The following is a 22,445-nucleotide window of genomic DNA, read 5'->3' as shown; positions in this document are numbered from 1 at the left end:
TGCTGCAGACAGGGAGCCCACCTCTCCGCTGGGCATGCCCGCCCTCTCCATCGTGGCCTCCACCGCCAGCTCTGTGATCCTCATCCTGCTGCTGGTGGTGCTGTTTGTCCTGCTGCAGCCCAAACTCAAGTCCTTCCACCACAGCAGGTGAGACACACACACACACACACACACACACACACACACACACACACACACACACACACACACACACACACACACACACACACACACACACACACACACACACACACACACACACACACACATTGTCATGCATACACATACACACGCCCGCAGACATGCACACTTGCACTTTCACTCGTGCACATACCAGGGCTGGAAACCGGTTTAAGGAACAAAAACCAAAAAAAAACCGGAAGCAAACAATATTTTAACATAAAACAAAAAATGTAACAAAAAACTAAATCATTCTCACTGTTCCAGAACAGAACCGTTCATTTCTCTAAAAACGGTTGACAGTGTTATTCTTTTGTTTCAATCCCTTTCAGGGTAAGTTGTTTATTTGGGTACATCAAATAAAGGGTCATAAATGGGATGACCTTATCATAACCTTAATCATAGTGGGAGGGTACGACAGCTAAGCTGCAGAAAGGACAGATTTCAGAATACTTTTTTACCTACTGCAATTGCACTTTATAATAACTCCCCTTTTTAGTAAGGCCAGAAGAATTCATTTAAACTTTAGCTTGAGCTGCATGTATCAAACTTATATATACTTATATATTATGCTTATTATATACCGGTATATGTATTTTTTATTTTATTTTTTTGCACCTGTTTATTGCACACCTGTTTATTTGCACACCTGTATATTTGTACACATTTTGTGCTGTTATCTCTGAGTAACAGCTACTTACACTTATGCACATGGAGCATCCATTCCACTTTTTCTATCCTAGGCTAGGTATTGTGGGCTCATGGTTTTGTTGAGGTGGGATGTGTATCTATACATGTGTTGTTTTGTGTTTTGTGTATGTATGCTGGCTGCTGGAACACCTACATTTCTCTGCTGAGATGAATAAAGTATATCTTATCTTATCTTATAAACGTGGTCTTGTAGGTGTGGTTTTGTGCACTGGCGCGCACATGTGTTACGGAGGCAGAAGTTTCAGCGAGTTACAACTTTCGAACAGCAATTACATTTTTTATTGTCTCAGTTTCACACCGTGGTGAACACAGATCAGGAGCCGATGAGATTCCAGTACAACGCACTGCACCACAGACTGCTATTCATCTGCTCTTTTAGTCCTGTTCAATGGCCGCTTGGCCGGCGCGAGTCCTTGGTTGATGAGTTGAACTGAGATCATACATGCTGACTGATGTCGGCCCATTGGGGATGTGATGAATGTAGATCACAAGCCCGACGAGACACACAATGGTGGATGTTATTCATTCATTTAAGAACATTCAATCATAACGCCATTTGCTGCCAGTGGGTTGACTGGTGTCTGATACGCTCATAGAAACCCTTCAGAATCAAACACATGGATCGAAGGGATCATGGACTTTTTAAACATTAATGTGGTTTATAACATTTTAACCAGACGCCCACAGAAACTATTTCACGTTTCCATTCATTTATGGAAACCTTGCTTCAAGGAGATGGATCTGTTTTGACATGCGGCTTTAAGCAAATACAACAGCCATGACTGTCGTTTTGAGAACCAATCCAAACACCGGAACAGCTGCGGTGATATCTCGGCAGCCGGTTAGGCGAGTCAACGTTGCGTGACTATTGAAAAACAAAAGTATGAAAAAGTCATTGAACCGGGCCCCGGGTCGCAAGCTGTCTCAAGCACATTTCCCAGCCACCCTTCCGTGATTAAAAAGCTCTAACACTTTGTTCCCGCGCCCGGAGACCTTTAGTCGTGCTGCCACCCGGGGATTGGCTGAGGTGGCCCTAACGAAGAGCTGCCCACCGGACTCCAATCAAGTGCACCGATAGAGCAGGCAATGTGGAGGCATGCGGCCCTCATAGCCGCTAAAAAGAAGAAGAATGCAAAGATGTAAATGCCCGAATAGTCATGCCCAGGCCAGTAGGTGGCGATAATCTGCCCTTTGAACAAGTCAAATACCACAGAAGAACGTTCATTAAGAAATTATTATTAACAAAAATTAACAAACATATGTTCTCACGAACAAAGAAATCTGCGGTTTAAAAAGCTCCAGCTTCATCACACTCCATTGTCAGCCACCGAAAATATTATTTCTTGTAGGCAGGAGGCCAAAACACAGAGAAAATACAATGTTTTCAAATATGTCTGTGTACGTGCGGGCCTAACCTGGTATTCTGTCTCTCTCTGTGTCTGTCTGTCTGTCTGTCTGTCTGTCTGCCTGTCTGCCTGTCTGCCTGTCTGTCTGTCTGTCTGTCTGTCTGTCTGTCTGTCTGTCTGTCTGTCTGTCTGTCTGTCTGTCTGTCTGTCTGTCTGTCTGTCTGTCTGTCTCTCTCTCCAGGAGGGAGCAGGGCGTGTCTGGCCAGTCGTGCTCCATCATGGTGGAGGGCGTGCAGGTGGCGTTGCCCTCCTACGAAGAGGCGGTGTACGGCAGCGACGGCGCTCGCAGCAGCCCTCCGCCCTCTCCTCCTCCTCCTCCTAATCCCCCAGCCCAGCTTCCGTCCGAGTCCCGGGTCCCCATCGTGTTCTCCGAGGGCCCGTTGCCACAGCAACACCAGGGGCCTTCGGAGGCGGGACCCTCTAGAACCCGCCACCAACACCACCAGAACCATCACCACCAACACCAGCTCCACCACAGAGACTTGGACCTCTGCCTTCCCTCCACCTCCTCCTCCTCCTCCTCCTCCGCCTCCTCCTCGTCACGCCGCCACGCGGAGACGGTGCTGGTTCACCAGGCGCCCCACCCCTCCTGCTCCTCCTCCTCTGCCTCGTCCTCCTGGGCTAGAGGGCCCTTGAGGGGGGCGTGCGCGGCGCCACTGCCCCTCCGCAGAGACTCCGACAGCAGCGACCAGCACAGCCTGCTGTCCATGGCCTCGGGTGACGACTACTCTGATGGTGAGTGGTGATGTGGGGGCACGCTGTCTGTGCGCTCCCTCTCATGAAGGCAGCCGTACTGCAGCAGGGGAACAGGGTGTCCTCTGAGCATCTGACTGCTCCACTCAGCAGAGGGAAATCAACTGTTTATTCTACCTCACTGGTCTACCTAGGCAATCTAAGCTAAAGAAAATAAAGTCTAGAAATAATTATCTTCTTCTTGTGGTCAAATTCCAAATATCGTCATGGTTTATGTCGGGACAACGTTTAAGTTCACGAAGTGGTTCATGTTTATGCGTTTTTCCGTTTATCAATATTTGAATTCGGCAATGCTGAAGAGATGTTGGCCAATGGACAGTGCTGTTTGGGTAGGTTCCTTTTTAAAAGGCGTGAGATTGAGCCACAAAAAGTGAAGTGAGAAAAGAAGAGCACTTAAGAAATAGTATGAACGCTTGGCTTGGGTTATGTTCTTTGACGTTTAGCCTCACTTGGGTTGTTTGATGTAGTCTTTCTTTATTACCGAATTCTCCTTCGTAGATCAATAAAGCACTTTTGTGTACTACTCTAGTCTTGCAAGAAAGGTAACCGGAGAAAGGTATTTCAACTGGAACTGTGTTTAAACAGCTAGTGTCAGAACAGCAGCAATTCCTGGAAGACAATGTCCCTGTAGCATATATCAAGGAGCTTTACAACCAGCACTAAACTCACTCCTCCGTGGTATTACACATAGCCGAGGGAGTGAAATTACAAATAAAGCACTCTGGGGTTATGCCGTCATTTTTGTTAATGTTGTTGTTGTCTAACATGTCTGATGGCTGTGTTTGTCTCCTCCCCCCCCAACAGATATTCCTCTGCTGAAGGAAGCATGACGCTTGGAACCCAGAGACCCCCTCTTATCTGTCACCCCGAGCTCTCTTACTGCTGATAAGGCCTGACTGTGGATCTCCACCAGTCCCCACCAACACACACACACACACACACACACACACACACACACACACACACACACACACACACACACACACACACACACACACACACACACACACACACACACACACACACACACACACAGACCGCAACCAAAAAGAAGAAGAAGCAAACCGCCCGCAAACGTCCTCCTTCTCTCCACCCCGTTAATAGACTCTTGCCTGCTGCCACACAGACATGCATATCGAGTGTGTCCGCCCCAGTATAAACCAAACTCTCCGTCTCTCTCAATGTGTGTGTGATGATATACAAGCAGAACGTTATACAACAGGTTGTGTACTTTAGGCTATGCATTGCTTCACCTCATCCATTGCTTCACCCCGGCACGCCCCCACCCCGCCCGTATCTGGCCGGTCACATGTGGATCTATCGACTCAAGCGAAGCGCTTCTTCGAAGGCTACGATCGCTGATGTGGCTCTAAATAAACCTGCGTCACTACACGCGCAACTACAAAGAGCAAATTAGGAAAAAATACAAATCAACGACTTGTTGATTCATATTTCGTATGACCAAGCTCTTCGTGGAGCTTGGTCATAATGGAAAGTTGGCGTCCTCTGGTCTGGGAGATGTGTGTGTGTGTCATGCATGTGTGTGTGGATTTGTATGTGTGCGTGTGCGTGTGTGTGTGTGCGTGTGCGTGTGCGTGTGCGTGTGCGTGTGCGTGTGTGTGTGTGTGTGACCCCCGGATTTATTTTCGGATTCCTTTTCATTACTTTCTGCACCTGATTGTATTTATTGCTTGGGTTGTGGGGCTCAGTTTGGCGTGCGTTGGTAGTTGGGGTTTCCTAGAGTTAAAGGCGTGTGTGAGTGTGTGCTTGAGCATCCAGTCATCTTTTTCGGTCTGTGCCTCAGAAAGGCGAAAAAGAGCGAGCTGTCCACTCGTGTGGCCGGCTGCAAATGGGAAACAACTAATTGGCGTAAGTCCCCAGCAACCGTCTACTGTAGAAATTGAGAAGAGTGTACGATTTGTGTAGTGCTCCCCTTCAAATAAAAATATGGAATATGTCCGTGGCAGTAAGTGGCCGGAGCAGATGGGCTCACTTGAGGACTTCTCAAGGACTTGACTCTCTGTTCTGATGGAGTCTGCATCCTCAGATCCTTATCGACACTACTGCAGCTGGTTGCAGTAAAGACAAAAATGGTAGAGATCAAGATGTCCTTTTTACAGATGCCGAGTGTGTTTGAGAACCATTATCATATTCATTATCAATCACCTTCCTTTTAAAAAAGGTAATAAGTCTTTTTAACCGCTTGATGCACGTTTTTTGGGTTGACCCGGTCCCTCTGAAAACCACATGACTTTATTGGTGATGTCCATTTCCAAATGAATATCATGTTTTATGATTCTGTTGTCATTACGCAGTTTTTTTTTCTCTTGACACAGCCCTTCGTCGTCAATGGCTACATTATTGCAGCTAATGTTGCCTTAGACTTGTACATGTTTATTTTTGCCTTTTATTTTTGGTCTGGTTTCTATTGTTAAGCCTTTGTATTTTTTTTTCCTGCAATACAACAATGCAATGTCTTCTGTGTTTCCAATGGCCTTACTTACATTATTTTTTCTATGCATAACAATGTCTTGTTTGTGTTTTGACGGGTTTGCTTTCTTTGTTTCATGTGGTTTTCTTATGTTTCAGAGGCCACTCAGAAAAAGCACCTCTTTGTCCACGAGGCTTCCAGACGCTGCAGGGCCCCCATAATCATCACTAGTCCTTTCTGCTTCTCATTAGCTACAAGGCCATTTAGACTACATGGGAATCCGATATATATATATCTATACATTAAGAAGATTGAATTAAAACTTTGCGTCCAGAAGCACTGTTGTACAGTGCTGCTTTCCAGAGAAACGATGAGAAAAACATGTTCTTAATGATTCTGCTTCTCACTTCTTTTTTGCTTTGGTTTCCTCCTCTGTACCTGACAGTGGGTGTCAAAATAGTAATTTAATATTTGTATAAAGTTTAATTTAATTTTACAGTGTGTATATAACTTTCTAATTAAAGCTTTCTTTTGAAGTGGTGTCATTTATTAAACAGTGTCATTTATTAAACACCCTGCATTAGCTACCAAGTCAGCCGAAACCATGGGGGGCTGAAATAAATATATCATTACACGTATTTTATTCTATTCAGTTGCAGTTTAGTTAAGGTACAGAAGATCCGGGCATGGAAGCATATGATTCACCTGGATAATAACAATGAACCCAACAGCCCGTTTCAGAGTCTTGCTTATACGTTATTTATTTATTTAATATGAAAAGGCCAGCTCATTCAGTTCGAAATCTGAAAGCTTATGCTTAGCAGGGTTGGTATGGTATAAATCGGAAAGCTTATGCTTAGCAAGGGTTGGTATGAATTAGTCTCGGTGTATCCAAATCACACAAGCTGCAACACGCACTATTTTATTTATTGATCCCACATCCAACCGCGCATGCGGGCTTGTGTCCGACCGCCCCCCAGCGGCCAGATAAAGACGGTGCACGCGCTGTATTTAAATGACGATTTCTGTTGAATAAAAAAGCGACTCCATTTTGTGGGGAGGTTGTTTGCTGTTTACTCGCGTTCAGACAAGGAAGCGTTGCGTCCTTTCTCCGTAAAACAAAAGGTACGTTGAACACACTGTAGTTGCTCTAAAACGTGTTGATATGACCAAAAGGTCAAGGTCTTTGCTATTTTGTTGGGAAACCGATCTTTAAATCGTCTTTGGGTGGAGCTATTAGCTATAATACACGGGCCTTTTTGTTCAGGCCTGTATGGCGGAACCAGGCACGGTCAACCTGGCTCGCCATTCAACTCATTCCCACGATCAACCATATATTACGTCAATTTTAGCCAATACATTTTTTTAACGATAACTCAACGTGGCTGTTTATCTCCTTCCTTGGTTTCGCAGAAGACTCTGAACATGAGTGGTTGTCGTATCTTCATCGGTCGCCTGAACCCCTCGGCCCGGGAGAAGGACGTGGAGAGGTTCTTTAAAGGGTACGGCCGCATCCGAGACATCGACCTCAAGAGGGGCTTCGGCTTTGTGGTGAGTCGGGACACTGAATCACGGGGTCTGGCTCTGGTGCTGCTGCTGCTGCTTTTGTGGTAGTTTTGGGCCTGAATGGAGCTTTAATTGAGCTATGCACCCCCATGTTGTGCAGGAATTTGACGACCCCAGGGACGCGGAAGATGCGGTCTATGAGCTTGATGGCAAAGAGCTCTGCAACGAGAGGTGAGACCCAAAGAAGGCCTAGTAAGGTTATACACCGCGTGATCAGATGCGTAGTTAGGCGCAGCCATTGTCTCTGTAAACATATGTTTAACTCGTTATATATAACGTTATACATGGCAAGATTCTGTCTGTGTTCATTTGTTGGATTGTAAATGCAAGTCAAATTTTGTTTTGTTCATCCCTAGGGTGACCATTGAGCATGCCCGTGTGCGTCTGCGTGGTGGGCGCGGCAGGGGTGGCGGAGGTGGAAGTGGTAGCGATAGAGGAGGCGGAGGAGGACGCTTCCCTGATCGCTATGGCCGGGGTTCCCAGGATGGTCGCAGGTACAGTCAACGTTAGGCCAGAACCACACTACATTAGTATAATTTATTGAGGGTAACCTGCTCGTGGGTATACCGGTATTTGGCATTGAATATTTCCAAGAGGAAGCACCAGTCATTTGTGTTTGCAATTGGCTCTTTGGTGTCTTTGACCTTATGTCTATTGTTATAGTGTGGTGATGAATTCCTTGCTGTAACAGTGCAATCATTAAAACATTGTTAAAACTGTTGCAATGCCAGTCTGGAATATACTACAGTCTTGTGTTGCAGCCCTTCAATCTGACGGGTCTTAAAGTGACTGGTCACAGACAAGCCGTCACCATTACACGTGTTACACTGCATACTAATCGTCCCAAGTCAATGGGTGATGTTGAAAACTGTATTTTTATAGAACTGTCCACCTTATTTGTTGTGCTAGGGTAAATTCAGAACGGACAAGCTTCCTGTCTGTAGTTATTCCTTCGCCATTATTCACGTTCATGCTGCCTTTCAGTCGGAATCCTCCTCCGATGCGGACGGAGAACCGTCTGATCGTGGAGAACCTGTCGTCACGGGTCAGCTGGCAGGTGAGCCTTCGCAACACGCAGCTGGTCATGCCCCAGCAACGCACAAACACACTAGACTCAGGAATGTATCCAGAAATGAGTTATTGTTCATCCAAACTAGTATGGATAATATGGTCATTTTTATTTTCAAAATTGTAAAAATCCTAAATTGAATGCAAATTTGATAAGCTTCAGTGAAGAGGGCAGATTCAGCAAACACAAAGCACAAAATTTGTTCCAATTGTTTTCCAACGTTTTTAACCAATTCTTCACCCCTTTATTTGCCAGCCTCACTGTTGTGTCGTATGGAAGAACTCGCTTATGGTGACCCTGTCTGTTGGTCCTTCCCTCTGGGGTTGAGCCTATGCTGTCACGCCAATGTGTTCCACTCATGATTGACGCCCGCTGGCCATTGTGAGCGATCGCTCGCAAGCAGGCACGCGCCAGTCTGTCGCACGGCCCTCCCCGCCGCCCGGTGTGTTCAACTGAGGCCCGGGCAAGGTCGTGTCCCAGGTCGAGAGAGAGAGCGCGAGGTGTGGGGAAAGAGCAAACAGAATGTCGTAGAGAGGAGAGGCAAGAGCAAAAAACACCCACCAAAACAGCTGGTCGATGGCGATGGGTTCCTTTTCGAATCCGAGCGTTGGGTCGATCGATCTCTACCTCAACCTGATCCCGACCGTCCTGCACTGGTGATCCCGCACCCGTGGCAAAGAGAGAGGGAGAAAGAGAGAGAGGGAGGTTCGAGCCTGAGAGAGAGCGAAAGAGAGCGAGAGTCGTGCAGAGCGAGGAGCGAGCGTGCTTGAGTCCCTCGCTGGTGCCCCGGTGGATAGAATCGCCTGTTTGTCCCGAGGTATTGGTGGGCTAGGAGAGCCTGTGGCCTACCCCTCCCCCCACACTGTGGGGTTCGCTCTCAGGTAGTAGTTTACTCTCTTCCACCCTGTTCACTCTCTTTATTTTTATTTTTATATATTTAAATTTCTTTTTTTAAAAACAAACAAAACAAATTTAACGATCTTTTAATATATCTATATCTTTCTTTGCCTATATATTTGTATATACATAAAAACAAATGATTGAATGTTCTTATAATGCACAAAATGAAAGGCGGGGTGCCAGGTCGGAAGCGGTTCAGGGCGCAGAGCCCTGTAGAACCCTCCCAGTCTGGGGGGGAGAAGGGGGCTCCCCGCGCCACACTGCTGCCCCAGGCGGCGCCTCTGCGTCCTCCTGCCGCTCACCTCTCCTCATAGCCCTCAAAGTGACCGGGTCCACGAAGCTCTCTGGCAACCTAATGCGCCTGGCTCCGTTTTCCATCAACCATTTGGCAATCGATGCATACTGGCATCCGATAAACCAAACCCATTAATTCAGATGTTACTTAAAAAAATTAAATGAAACAATAACAGGCTTACGTTAACATTTTGTTCAGACCTGCTGATGGGACGTTCTTGGACCCTACGTCGTTCCTAATCTGCCTAGTAGCCTATATAGTGCTCTCAAGTCTATCTAACCGCCTCTCTCTTATGTTATGTCCATTGATTTCACTTAGTCAAACATTTTTGCAAACAACAAATTGAGTGTGGCCATGTCCCTTGGTTGCCCGACTCACTTGCCCCCCTTGGTGTTCACGTTGTGCGGTAGGACTTGAAGGATTTCATGAGACAAGCAGGGGAGGTGACGTTTGCAGACGCCCACCGGCCCAAGCTCAACGAAGGGTAAGGGACCAACGAGGGGCCTCTCGCTCGGGGTCTGGGGGAATTGATACATTTGCAAAAGCAACCCAGTTGTTGGTTAAAGGACTCGAACATGAGTTTGTTAAAACATCTTAATCTCCATTTGCAATGACTCATCTCATCACCCTCCCACACTTTTTCTTTTCATTGGACAGGGTGGTTGAGTTTGCCTCTTACAGCGACCTGAAAAACGCTCTTGAAAAACTGTCTGGCAAGGAAATCAATGGAAGGAAAATCAAGTTGGTTGAAGCAGCCAAAAAGAGGTTGGTTTCTTTCTTTTCCCGTCTGCTGCTGACGTTCAAACTTTATAGGCTTTGATGGCTTGTCTGGTGTCATCATTTTTTTCAGTTCATTTGAAGGTTAAAACTGTAATATCCCGGCCTATGGCTCTTTAGTTAAAGGACGATAACTCTTTGGTGATGAAACCCTCCTCCATCTCTGCCGACGGCACTGAAACATCCGTCACCCTTTTCATTGGTAGACGGCTGTTTCAGTGAAGCCGTGGTTCAACCAGCAGACCAGTATTGGTGTTTCAGGTCTAGGGTCTCGTATGCACGCCATGCATATTGGGTTTCATAGGGCTGTAGTCGTGGTGTTTCCTGTCCTCCTGTAACACGTGGTTATCCTCCATCAGGTCCCGGAGCCGCTCCCGCTCCAACAGCTCTTCGCGTTCCCGTTCCCGTTCCCGTTCCCACGGGCGCTCCCGCTCCCGCACGCCGCAGGGCTCCCGTTCTCGCTCCCGCTCCCGCACTCCCCGGCCGTACAATCGCTCCCGCTCCGGATCACCTCGAGGTGGGTCCCCGCGGAGAGGTGGGTCCCCGCGGAGAGGTGGGTCCCCACGAGGAGGGTCCCCACGCAGGGCTTCCCCACGAGGAGGGTCCCCACGCAGAGCGTCCCCACGGGGAGGGTCCCCTAGGGCAGGGTCTCCACGGAGAGCGTCCCCACGCGGAGGGTCTCCACGGAGAGCGTCCCCACGCGGAGGCTCCCCACGCAGAGCATCACCTAGAGGAGGCTCCCCACGAGGAGGCTCCCCACGCAGAGCATCACCTAGAGGAGGGTCCCCACGAGGAGGGTCCCCACGCAGAGCATCACCTAGAGGAGGCTCCCCACGCAGAGCGTCCCCTCGGGGAGGGTCCCCACGCAGAGCATCACCTAGAGGAGGGTCCCCACGCAGAGCGTCCCCTCGGGGAGGGTCCCCACGCAGAGCATCACCTAGAGGAGGGTCCCCACGGAGAGGGTCCCCTCGGGGAGGGTCCCCACGCAGAGCATCACCTAGAGGAGGGTCCCCACGCAGAGCGTCCCCACGGGGTGGATCCCCACGAGGAGGGTCCCCCCGTAGAGCGTCCCCACGGAGAGGGTCCCCGCCCTCGGCCGTCCGTGCCGCCTCCAAGGAGCCGGCGGTCAAGCGCTCCACCTCCGTCACCAACAACAAGGCCGGCGAGACGGCCGCCCCGCACTCCCCCCCGCCCGCCCAGCGAGCCTCGCGCTCCAGGTCCCGGTCAAGGTCCCGGTCCCACTCTCGATCCCGGTCCAGGTCCCCGTCCCCCGATGGACGGCGCTGAGCGGACCGGCCTACCCCACACTCTGTCACATGCACACATACGCGCTCCCACTCGTTCACCCCCTGTCCAAGGAATGGTCATCACAGCCTTCTCCCGTCAGTGCGGCTCTTTGTCACAGTTTGTAGTTACTGGCAGCTGTAGCATTATGGTCTGTTGTGGCGATACGGTGGGAGCAAGGGCGTGGAAGAACACTGAATACACTCACCCATCCCCCTGCAACACATAGAAACTCACACACTCGCGCACACACACATTTTTATTGATGGTTCCGCTTTCAGGGACTCGATGAGGCCAGATGTTGATGAGCGATGCGCTTCGGTTACTTAGAATGCAACTTTCTTCCTGTTTTTTGTTTCCCCCCCCCCCCCCCATTTGTGCTCAGAGGTCCAGTAGAGAAGATGTAGGCTGACATCCCACCTTGTCTCTGCCCCTTCCGTTTAGGTTCTATACAAATGTGTGGGCCTGATTTGACTTTTTTTGTTTCTTTTTCATGATCTATCAATGTATGGTCATGGTGTCATTAAAAGTAGAAACCATGCATTTGCTTTGGATTTTTGTATATTTCTATTTGTACTCTGACATTTTTTTAATTTACGAATACGGTCCGAGGTCTTTCATGTCGAATTCTGTGCATGTTTCCAGTTGTACTTGGCAAAGGTTGGTCTGAAAAAAGTGGTTGGATTAAATGTATTTGACTTTTCTATTGACTATTGGACTCATTTAGTTCTTTGGGTGATTTGCATTATGTAATATAGTACATATCTGCACTGCATCAGTCCAGTTATTAAATGTATTCATGTGGAGTCTACATAACTCCACTTGTACACATTTTACAACTGGTTATAACTCGATATAAAGGCTGCACCCATCTCTATTGTAATGTTTATGTTTAGTAAAAGTCCAACCAAACGAACTATGAGGGAGTACTTCAGCCACGTTTCAATGACCGTACCTAAATATACCCCAAATTGACAAGAATGCACATGACGGTTGAAGTCAAAGTTGTGCTTTTGAGTGAGAAGTCTCTACAAATGCAAGCTTTTTATCAAGTTATGCAATTCATGAACAATGCAATAACCGTAATATTCCTTTAGCCTTCATGCTGATAATTAGACCAGTTCTTGACAAACCCGATATGGCTTTCTCCATTCTGCCACGGAAAGATGAGGGGCAACTAAAATAGGAAAAGCTCAAACATTTTCCTCGGTTTTGATAAATATTTATTAGGCCTAAAGATCACTTCAATCAAGAGTACATTTACATACCAAAAGTTCTGAGCAACCAAAGCATTGTACTTCCATCTGACTTCTATACACATTAGGAGGTAGTGGACCCAACTGTGACAAATGTCACTAAGGCGAGAGGGCACGTGCTCTCGACAGACGTCACCTTTTCCACTTCAAGCTAACCCTTGTCAACAGGATCTTGCTTCAAGGTTTCTAATTCGGGGAGTGTCTCAGGTGAGTGTTCCCTAACCACTTCAACCCCAATGTAGTCGTCTGTTGGCTGGAACAGCTCCTCCGCTGCAGCTGTTAGCAAAGGAGAAAGTTGTGGTGACGGCACACTGTCAATAGACGCCCCTCAGAAGAGGTGAAAGCTTGAGGTGTGAATGTTTGTGATTTTTAATGAGACTATTAGATTCCTCTTACCTTTATGCTTGGTCTTGTACCTCTGGTAACATCTGGACACCAGAATGAGCACTCCAGCCTCCATCAGCTGGAATAGGATGTAGACTAAAGGGAATATAGAGAGATTCCCGATGACTCCTGGCGGGAAACACAACTTCAGAATGGCGTAGGCCAGCTGGATGTTCTGGCAGCCCGTTTCCATGGAGATGGTCCTCCGGGATCTGGGAATAAAAATTGATCAACAACGGGCCTACCTACAAATAAAAGTTATGTGATCACCAGGATAATCAACCATCCCCTAAAGCACAACCAATTGCCTGATGCTATCAGTGAGTGGTTACCATCACGCGGTGTCAATAATTGATCAGCCTATTTATAACGTTTTGGCCGGTATTGGCCGTCAACTGCTGCGAATAAGGCCACTCCTGTTATGAATTGTCAGTGTCTGAATTATACTTTTGTTCAACACTTCTACTTTGCTGCATCGATGAGGCTTCGACTGGCAATCCACTTGTTTGCTTGATTGATCTTCCATGGTTTACGGTTGGGGTTTATACTTGACCCTTGTGTCACCGGAGGCATTACCGTTGCTATTTTTATTATAATTTATAACCACTTCAGGTTCAGCGTCGGTTTGCATTCATGGACCGACTCCAATGAGCCTGGGAAAGAGCTGCACCTCACTGCCCAATCTGAGGTCGGCGTTATCTAAAAAGAAGTCAGCCTGCCGTCACAAACTCAAAAGGATAGCGGCGCCCATGTTTGTGGCATCCAGGGCAAGGAAGCGCTGAGAACTCATGTCCTATACATTCATGTCCCATCAAAAAAAACAAAAACATTAAGGTCCTCATTGCGCTCGGTTTGTACCACGGGGCCCTAATGCGACTCACCGTCGTCATCAGGGTAATTTATATATATTCAGGGGACTCACGATTCATTGAGCTTGAACATGGCAGCGAGGCCGTATCCCAGGATGAAGCCGATGAGGGGCATCAGACTGCCGATGGCGATGAGGGAAGGACTCATCTCCAGGAGGATGTGTTTACCCACAGTCATGACCGTCACAGCGACAATCAGCAGGATGGCTACCGTCAGGACACCCAGGATAATCTGAAGGGTGAGGCAGAGAGAGCACGACACCAGGCAATAGTTAGGTGGTGGGCCGGACGTTTAAATACATTGTAAAGATATTAGAAAGGATTGAATTGATATTATTGTAATATAAGCTACTTGGACATTTAAGAAGCACTTCCAAAGCTACAGTGAAAATCCAAACTATCCTGTCCCATAATCTGTATGTAGGACCTCTCTCTGTAACTATATCATGAACGATCATGCCTTGCCATCATGTCTTGCAAAACAACTTAGTAAGTAATGTTAAATTTAGCGTCAGGGAGATCCATCCTGGAGTTTTGATTTAGCGCCGTGCGTACGGACCTTGGAGGTGGAGCGGGTCCACTGCGGCCTGAAGTGGGTGATGAGGATGCCGATGGTGCAGGGGACGATGGTCAGCACCAGGCCGAGAATGATGCGGCCGTAGGGCACCAAGCCCACCAGGCCGGGGAAGCCCTGGCAGTACACGTACAGCAGCAGAGGCATCATGGCCAGAGCCAGCACGGATGAGCAGGACGTCATCACGATGCTGTGCAGCGGGGGGGGGGGGGTCAGACAGGGCGGGGTGTCTATAGGGTTATTACCCCTAAGGTCACTTTAAAGGACTCTAGGGCTATCCCAGTAACAATTAAGATTTGTGGTTTTAATATAGGTTATGACCATTGTAGAATTATCACTCCATAATATAATGTGATAACAGTTAATAGTTTGAGAACCATTGACACATCTACAGCTGGACAAAATGGTTCTCCTGTGTGGACTATCTGTATTGTAAATGCTGTCTACCTTCTCGCCTGCTCTGTCATTTTGTCTGTCTCAACTTTTGGACCCCTATTAGCACACCTTGCTGGCTCTAGGCCAGATAAAATATGTATCGACCTGATAAATATTGGATCAAGGCCAAATGGGATTCAGGCAGGGTGAATGACCGTGCGGTGGACTGTAATCATCGGCATGCATCTATACGCTACACAGAAAGTCTGACCTTTGTGCATGGCATTTCCATCTTCCACTGAGTGAAAGTTGAAGTTATTAACAGACATGTTAATAACTAACCCGGGATACAATCACCCCATGTGTCGCCAGAGAGAACAATGTCACAATGGATAAGGCCATTGGGTTAATAGACAGTGTAATATCAATTATGAATTCATATATATTACTCCACACACAGCTATAGCATACCTGAGGTTCATGTCGCCCTGAATGGGCAGCGTCAGCATGTTGGACAGGGTTCCCCCCGGGGAGCAGCCACAGATCATCACCGCCACCGCCGGCAACGGCTCCAGTTTGAACGCCTGAAAGAACCGACATCACAATGAACCGACATCACAATGAACCGCCTGAGATGCTGCTTGGCTGTAGAGCCAATATCTATGTATAAATATTAAAATACTATCGCATTATGAATCTTTGGTTTTCCGTCAGACACGTGTGATAGTACTGAAACGTAGTGAATAGTATTGTTATTGTGGTATATAAATAGTAGGTTTATGGTGGTTGTTATCAGCCTATGCCAACCTTGGCTAGGACAAATGCCGAGAGAGGCATGATGCCGAACTGAGCGCCTGCTGCTAGGATCATCCCCCTGGGTCTCTTCATGTGATCCTGGAGGAGAAGTGATTAAAACAGCTTTATGGCAAGACTCCTCTCAGAATGAGAAAAATCACCATGAAGATCAGCACTGAATGGTTCATATCCTTTACATAGTATATGACCTCTAGGAATCCCCCAGGAACAAGAAGATCCTCAACATCACCTTGATCTTGGACCATTGCATGGTACAGCCCAGCGACACCATGGTACAGAACATGGTGATTGGCACAACGATGTTGAGGATTTTGTCAAGTAGTTGGAAAAATGGTGTTTCCAAAGCACCACTGCTGCTGCCGTTGGAGTAGCTGCCATTTGGCCACAGGTCGTTGTGCTGCCATTCCTCATCGTAATCCATCAGACTCTGCAATCCAATAATTTAATAACACCCTGTTTAACACAGGTTTGAAAAGATGGGATTATTCATGTGATCAAATATGGCAATGTATCCCATCATTTGTGCAATTTGAGTTCAGCAAATATTAAGGCCTACGTGAGTGTGATACGGATAGAGATACTGGTCAGTGTCATTATATCAACTATAACTGAACCCAAGGAACATAAACAGTGGAATACATAGGTTAAAAAAAATTCAATCAAAGTACGTTGCCTGCTTAAAAAAATATATGTGCGATTAAAATTAACTCTCTGTTTTAGTCTTTTATCGTCCAATTTGGGTTGTGGGTGTGCCTCAAGAACCCTCGGCTCCACCAGTGCTTCTCGTTGCCCCGTGTTGAGCGAGCACCGGGGAGAGCTGAGTTTTCGGTCCCGCAGAGAATGGATGAATTTGGCCTTTGAAATCTTAAATCACTTTTTGCCAAGAATGCTTGCTTTGTACGGATCTACTTATTCTGATGGTCCGATATTCATAAAGCACCCTCAGTGTACTTCAGTTAGATTGTGTGCACTTTATTGCACCAAACATAAAACAACTACCAGTGTGCAGTTTTTTGTATGTAAGTAAAAAGTAATTGCCGACAAATTAAGGTCCAAAGTATTGTAGCTGTGACAACCATGTGAGAATGTGTGAAAACATTTTGTGTTGATATAAATACATTCAAATCTGTCAAAGTGTGAATTATTTGAACCCTATATTTAATTTGCTGTTACATTTTTTGTCTGTGAAAACCATTGATGTGCAAAGGTTTGCACATCAAAGGTTTGCACCGACAAAAAAAGTTTGCAGCTGCACATCTAATTATTTGTGGATTAAAAGGTGTATGTGTAAATCCCAAGTTAATTTATGAGTATAAACCAGGGGTTTCCAAACTTTTTCACCTCAAATAGACCCAAAATAGATGACTTCTGGAGAGAAAACCCAGAAGTCTCGCCCGGGAGACACCAAGGGGGAAAGAACTTGAACGTTTGAAAGAACAGAACCAACCCTGATTTTTAAATGGAAAAAAATATATATTTATTTTTTTATCTTTTTTAACATCACAGCACTTTGCTGATTGTTATGATAAGTTCCTCATCACCTCATCAGAGACTTTAGTTTAAAGTTGGACACTGAGGAGTAAGATGTATACACTCACTAGGTCAGCTGGAGTGGGGAGGGAGGTCAGGTAGGCCTACATTAAGTACACAGAACACAACCAAATCTCAGCATTAATCACTCCTATAATAACAATCACAACAAACATCAGAAACATTTCACTTGCCTGCTAAAATACTTCCTGTTAAAATACTGTAGGCCTACGTCTGCTGAAAAGTCGCTGGGTGGAAGAGTGTGTTGTTCCTTGTGTTGTTATTGCTGTTTAAAGTGGTATTGCATTAGTCAAAAGCCTTTCCCGTTATGCATGGTGGTTAAAATGCTGTATTAAATAGGTTGGCTCACCAACGTCTATTGGCAGGCCCTTGTAGGCGTTTAAAAACGATGACCTCCTGCCAGAAACGCCTCGACATCCGAACTGAAAGTTAAATGTAGACCAGGAACAGCACAGAGGTGCTGCGGGGGGTGTGCTGGGGCGGCATGTAGCTCAGGTAGAGCGGGTTAGCTGGTAACTGGAAGGTTGCCAGTAGAAGGTTGCGGTCCCCTGCTCCCACTAACTGAGTGTCAAGGTGTTCCTGAGCAAGGCACTCAACCCTACCTGCTCCAGAACAGCTTGCATGGGTCACTCCGCCGTCGGTGTGTAAATGTGTGCATGAATGGGGGAATTTTAAGCAACGTTGTAAAGCACTTTGAGTGGTAAGAAAATCGCTATATAAATACAGTCCATATACTAAAACAACCACCGATCTCAATCCCAGTTGATGCCGTTTTTTGTGGTTGTTAGTTTTTAAGATTTTGGCTATTCAACAGATATGCAAGTCCTCCGGTACGGTGCAGCCCGCAGCGTCTGAGCTGAAGAGAAAGCGGAGCAGAAAACAATGCTCTCCTGCTTTAATCAGGGCAATTGTTTCACAGAGCATCGTTCATGCATACCTCTCCTGCTTGGGATAGTGAAATGCATTTCTAAGTCATAAATATTCCCCATATCGATTCGCAAACACGTAGGCTATTATGGAGATGCCAGAGCAAATCAAACATGTTTGCATGTTCGTCTGGTTCCATATATACTCTCAGAAATGAAAAATATATAGGCTACATGAACTAAATGTAACCGCACAAATAATGGTGCGTTCCAGAGCCCATCCAAACCAGTGGGACGTGGGACTAAGTCCCACATCCCATTGCTTTGGATGGGCTCTGGGACGCACCATAATGATTTATTCCCTCGTCAACGATTAGGAACCTACGTGATGTGGTTTTGCGGTGATCCCAAACGTTACCATTGTCTTCCTTAACATAATGAATCATTATAATAAACAACGACAGCAAAACTAGCCAGCCCACTCTGGAAAAAAAAAAAAAATAGACAATAAGTTGACTGGAAAGGAAGCACTGATCTTTTCTAAGAAAGTAGGCTCATGGTTTACTCACCCGTTAGGTTAACTAATGTAAAGACTGCACATGCCACACAAGCATTAGAGCCTAGACAGAATAATAAACAAATTTTGATTGAAATTATTAGCAAAAGGACATTCTGATTACCTGAGAGGAATGAGGATTCTGCAGTTTTAAACTCTGGCACAAATTGGTGTATCACTGTGTTATGAAGGACGGTGTAGGAATACATTGTTTTGACTGTCTTGTGTGGGGGGAGGGACCTCAGGCAGGAGCGCGTTGCGTTAATTAATTGTTCGCAGGCTATATATGTCTGCCGGCAGCGAAGACAGCTCAGCGGGCTACTGTAGATAGGGCAGGGGAATATAAGCGCGCAGGCGGTGCGGCTTCCAAGTTAGGGGTTCTCCGATTACGCTACTTGTCGGAGGCCTCTGTGTTTGTGTCCATCCATGTTTGTGTGTGTGTGTGTGTGTGTGTGTGTGTGTGTGTGTGTGTGTGTGTGTGTGTGTGTGTGTGTGTGTGTGTGTGTGTGTGTGTGTGTGTGTGTGTGTGTGTGTGTGTGTGTGTGTGTGTGTGTGAAATGTCTGAGGCAGAGGAGAATGCTAGGCCCAAAGATGTGAACGGCGCAGGTGGGGTGGAACCGCCAAGAGCTACTGCTCGTCCAGTGTTTGTGCCTGAGACGTTTACCTGTAGGCCTACCCAGGGGAAAAAATACTATAGTTTACTACAGCATTTACTACAGTATACTATATTACTATAGTATACTATAATATACTACAATATAGTGTGGGATTTACTATAGTAATTTTCCAGACATTGTAGTGTACTATGGTAAATACTATAGTAAGTTAATACACAGGGTAGTATACTATAGATTACTATACTATACTACAATATAGTGTGGGATTTACTATAGTAATTTTCCAGACATTGTAGTGTACTATGGTAAATACTATAGTAAGTTAATACACAGTGTAGTATACTATAGATTACTATACTACAATATAGTGTGGGATTTACTATAGTAATTTTCCAGACATTGTAGTGTACTATGGTAAATACTATAGTAAGTTTCTGTAGTATACTATAGTTTACTGTAGTAAAACTACTATAGTAAGGTTCAAAAACACTACAAAATTTACTATAGTATATATATAGGGTGTGCTATAGCTTATTTACTATAGTAAACTATATAATTTTCTGTAGTATACTATAGTTTACTGTAGTAGTACTACTATAGTAAGGTTAAAAAACACTACAATATTTACTATAGTATATATAGGGTATATCTCTCCTGGAACCGTCACCTTATCGTGGTGGAGAGGTTTGCGTGTCCCTGTGAACCTGAGAGCTGTGTTGTCTGGAGCCTTGTGCTCCTGGTAGGGTCTCTCATGGCAGAGTGGTCTCAGGTGAGGGGCCAGACTAAGAATGGTTCACAAAACTCCAATGAATAACGAAAAAAGAGGAGATGTGACCCGGCCCGGAGGAAGCCCGGGGCCCCCGTCTGGAGCCAGGCCCAGACGGAGGGCTCGATGGCGAGCGCCTGGTGGCCGGGTTTGCCACGGAGCCCGGTCGGGCACAGCCCGAACAAACTACGTAGCACCCCCCCTCTCTTCATCCCATGGGCCCACCACCTGTGGGAAGACCCGTTGGGGTCGGGTGCGCAGCCACATGGGTGGCAGCGAAGGTCAGGGGTCTCGACGGACCAGACCCGGGCGGCAGAAGCTGGCTCTGGGGACGTGGAACGTCACCTCGCTGTGGGGAAAGGAACCGGAGCTTGTGAGGGAGGTGGAGCGCTATCAGTTAGATCTGGTGGGGCTTACCTCCACGCACAGTCTCAGCTCTGGTACCGTACTCCTGGATAAGGGTTGGACTCTATTCTTCTCCGGAGTTGCCAAGGGCGTGAGGCGCCGGGCGGGTGTGGGGATACTCATAAATCCCCGGGTGAGCGCCGCGGTGTTGGAGTTTACCCCAGTAGACGAGAGGGTCGCCTCCCTGCGCCTAAGGGTTGTAGGGGGGAAAACTCTGACTGTTGTTTGTGCGTATGCACCAAACAGCAGCTCAGAGTACTCGGCCTTCTTGGAGACCCTGAATGGAGTCCTGTATGGGGCTCCAGTAGGGGACTCCGTAGTTCTGCTGGGAGACTTCAACGCCCACGTGGGCAACGATGGAGACACCTGGAGAGGCGTGGTGGGGAGGAACGGCCTCCCTGATCTAAACCCGAGCGGTCGTTTGTTATTGGACTTCTGTGCTAGTCATGGATTATCCATAACAAACACCATGTTCGAACATAAGGGTGCTCATAAGTGTACCTGGTACCAGAGTACCCTAGGCCGAAGATCGATGATCGATTTCGTGATCGTGTCATCTGATCTGAGGCCGCATGTTTTGGACACTCGGGTAAAGAGAGGGGCGGAACTGTCAACCGACCACCATCTGGTTGTGAGTTGGATCAGGGAATGGGGGAAATTTCCGGATAGACCTGGTAAGCCCAAACGAGTAGTGCGGGTGAACTGGGAACGTCTGGAGGAGGCCCCCGTCCTAGGTATCTTCAACTCACACCTCCGGCGGAGCTTTTCTGGCATTCCTGTGGAGGTTGGGGGCATTGAGCCGGAGTGGGCGGTGTTCAAAGCCTCCATTGCTGAAGCTGCGGTGGCTAGCTGTGGCCTCAGGGTCTTAGGCTCCTCAAGGGGCGGTAACCCTCGGACACCGTGGTGGACTACGGTGGTCAGGGAAGCCGTCCGACTGAAGAAGGAGGCCTTCCGGGATATGATATCCTGGAGGACTCCTGACTCGGTTGCAGGGTACCGACAGGCTCGAAGGGCTGCAGCGGCTGCCGTGTCGGAGGCTAAGCAGCGGGTGTGGGAGAAGTTCGGAGAGGCCATGGAGAAGGACTTTCGGTCGGCACCAAAGTGTTTCTGGAAGACTATCCGGCACCTCAGGAGGGGGAAACGGGGAACCATCCAAGCTGTGTACAGTAAGGATGGGACTCTGTTGACCTCAACTGAGGAGGTCGTCGGACGTTGGAAGGAACACTTTGAGGAACTCCTGAATCCGAATAACACGCCCTCTATGTTGGAGGCAGAGCTCGAGGTTGATGGTGTTTCGTCGTCAATTTCCCTGGTGGAGGTCACTGAGGTAGTCAAACATCTCCGCAGTGGCAAAGCCCCAGGGATTGATGAGATCCAGCCAGAAATGCTAAAGGCTCTGGGTGTTGAGGGGCTGTCATGGTTGACACGCCTATTCAACATCGCGTGGGAGTCGGGTACAGTGCCAAAGGAGTGGCAAACCGGGGTGGTGGTTCCCCTGTTCAAAAAGGGGGACCAGAGAGTGTGTGCCAATTACCGGGGTATCACACTTCTCAGCCTCCCTGGTAAAGTCTACTCCAAGGTGCTGGAAAGGAGGGTTCGGCCGATCGTCGAACCTCAGATTGAAGAGGAACAATGCGGTTTTCGCCCCGGACGTGGAACTACGGACCAGCTCTTCACTCTCGCAAGGATCCTGGAGGGGGCCTGGGAGTATGCCCATCCGGTCTACATGTGTTTTGTGGATCTGGAGAAGGCGTATGACCGGGTCCCCCGGGAGAAACTGTGGGAGGTGCTGCGGGAGTATGGGGTAAGGGGGTCTATCCTCAGGGCCATCCAATCTTTGTACTCCCAAAGCGAGAGCTGTGTTCGTGTTCTCGGCAGCCAGTTAGTTTCGTTCTCAGTGGGTGCTGGTCTCCGCCAGGGCTGCGCCTTGTCACCAATCCTGTTTGTGATATACATGGACAGGATATCGAGGCGTAGTCATGGTGGGGAGGGGTTGCAGTTCGGTGGTCTGAGGATCTCGTCACTGCTTTTTGCAGAT

At 47.4% G+C, this 22,445-nt stretch overlaps 3 protein-coding genes across 9 annotated transcripts in view; 2 read left to right on the top strand and 1 right to left on the bottom strand.

The window, feature by feature from the left end:
* susd6 (sushi domain containing 6) overlaps positions 1 to 4,232 on the top strand; it is a 28,057-nt gene extending 23,825 nt beyond the window's left edge. The window contains exons 5-7 of the mRNA XM_060041865.1: positions 9 to 147; positions 2,479 to 3,032; positions 3,855 to 4,232. Coding sequence (XP_059897848.1) covers positions 9 to 147; positions 2,479 to 3,032; positions 3,855 to 3,880 — 719 coding nt within the window. The 3' untranslated portion in view covers positions 3,881 to 4,232. The remainder of the gene's footprint in view (positions 1 to 8; positions 148 to 2,478; positions 3,033 to 3,854) is intronic.
* Positions 4,233 to 6,463: 2,231 nt separating this feature from the next.
* srsf5b (serine and arginine rich splicing factor 5b) lies at positions 6,464 to 12,076 on the top strand. Of its 3 annotated transcripts, XM_060041864.1 has the most exons (9): positions 6,464 to 6,606; positions 6,895 to 7,032; positions 7,148 to 7,218; positions 7,404 to 7,541; positions 8,032 to 8,104; positions 9,722 to 9,795; positions 9,969 to 10,076; positions 10,448 to 10,780; positions 10,856 to 12,076. In XM_060041864.1, exons 2-9 carry the CDS (start codon positions 6,907 to 6,909, stop codon positions 11,373 to 11,375), a joined length of 1,443 nt encoding a protein of 480 aa, XP_059897847.1. In that variant the 5' UTR covers positions 6,464 to 6,606; positions 6,895 to 6,906; the 3' UTR covers positions 11,376 to 12,076. The 3 variants fall into 3 exon arrangements, with proteins under 3 accessions (XP_059897847.1, XP_059897845.1, XP_059897846.1); XM_060041862.1 differs by having other exon boundaries at positions 10,448 to 12,076; XM_060041863.1 differs by having other exon boundaries at positions 6,508 to 6,606; positions 6,898 to 7,032; positions 10,448 to 12,076.
* A 496-nt stretch (positions 12,077 to 12,572) lies between these two features.
* Positions 12,573 to 17,745, bottom strand: slc10a1 (solute carrier family 10 member 1). 5 transcript variants are annotated; one of them, XM_060041866.1, is made up of 9 exons: positions 17,547 to 17,745; positions 17,347 to 17,462; positions 15,876 to 16,073; positions 15,638 to 15,724; positions 15,302 to 15,414; positions 14,441 to 14,645; positions 13,935 to 14,113; positions 13,025 to 13,224; positions 12,573 to 12,904 (listed from the first exon to the last, which is right to left on the bottom strand). In XM_060041866.1, the coding sequence occupies exons 2-9, from the start codon at positions 17,359 to 17,361 to the stop codon at positions 12,780 to 12,782; spliced, it is 1,122 nt and encodes a 373-aa protein (XP_059897849.1). In that variant the 5' UTR covers positions 17,362 to 17,462; positions 17,547 to 17,745; the 3' UTR covers positions 12,573 to 12,779. The 5 variants fall into 5 exon arrangements, with proteins under 5 accessions (XP_059897849.1, XP_059897850.1, XP_059897853.1 ...); XM_060041867.1 differs by having other exon boundaries at positions 15,876 to 16,099; positions 17,547 to 17,744; XM_060041870.1 differs by lacking the exon at positions 17,347 to 17,462.
* Positions 17,746 to 22,445: the final 4,700 nt, after the last annotated feature.

This window comes from Gadus macrocephalus, chromosome 21 (genome assembly GCF_031168955.1).
Source record: "Gadus macrocephalus chromosome 21, ASM3116895v1".
NCBI classification, from domain to species: domain Eukaryota; kingdom Metazoa; phylum Chordata; class Actinopteri; order Gadiformes; family Gadidae; genus Gadus; species Gadus macrocephalus.
This window is presented reverse-complemented; position numbering and strand designations above follow the sequence as displayed.

Coding starts and splice junctions, on each gene's coding strand:
- srsf5b (XM_060041862.1), top strand. CDS start 6,907: ATGAGTGGTTGTCGTATCTTCATCGGTCGCCTGAACCCCTCGGCCCGG. Junction 7,033..7,147: donor AGAGGGGCTTCGGCTTTGTG/GTGAGTCGGGAC, acceptor CATGTTGTGCAG/GAATTTGACGACCCCAGGGA. Junction 7,219..7,403: donor AAAGAGCTCTGCAACGAGAG/GTGAGACCCAAA, acceptor GTTCATCCCTAG/GGTGACCATTGAGCATGCCC.
- slc10a1 (XM_060041866.1), bottom strand. Junction 15,415..15,637: donor CGGCATTTGTCCTAGCCAAG/GTTGGCATAGGC, acceptor CGGTTCTTTCAG/GCGTTCAAACTGGAGCCGTT. Junction 14,114..14,440: donor GGACCCGCTCCACCTCCAAG/GTCCGTACGCAC, acceptor CTCACCCTTCAG/ATTATCCTGGGTGTCCTGAC.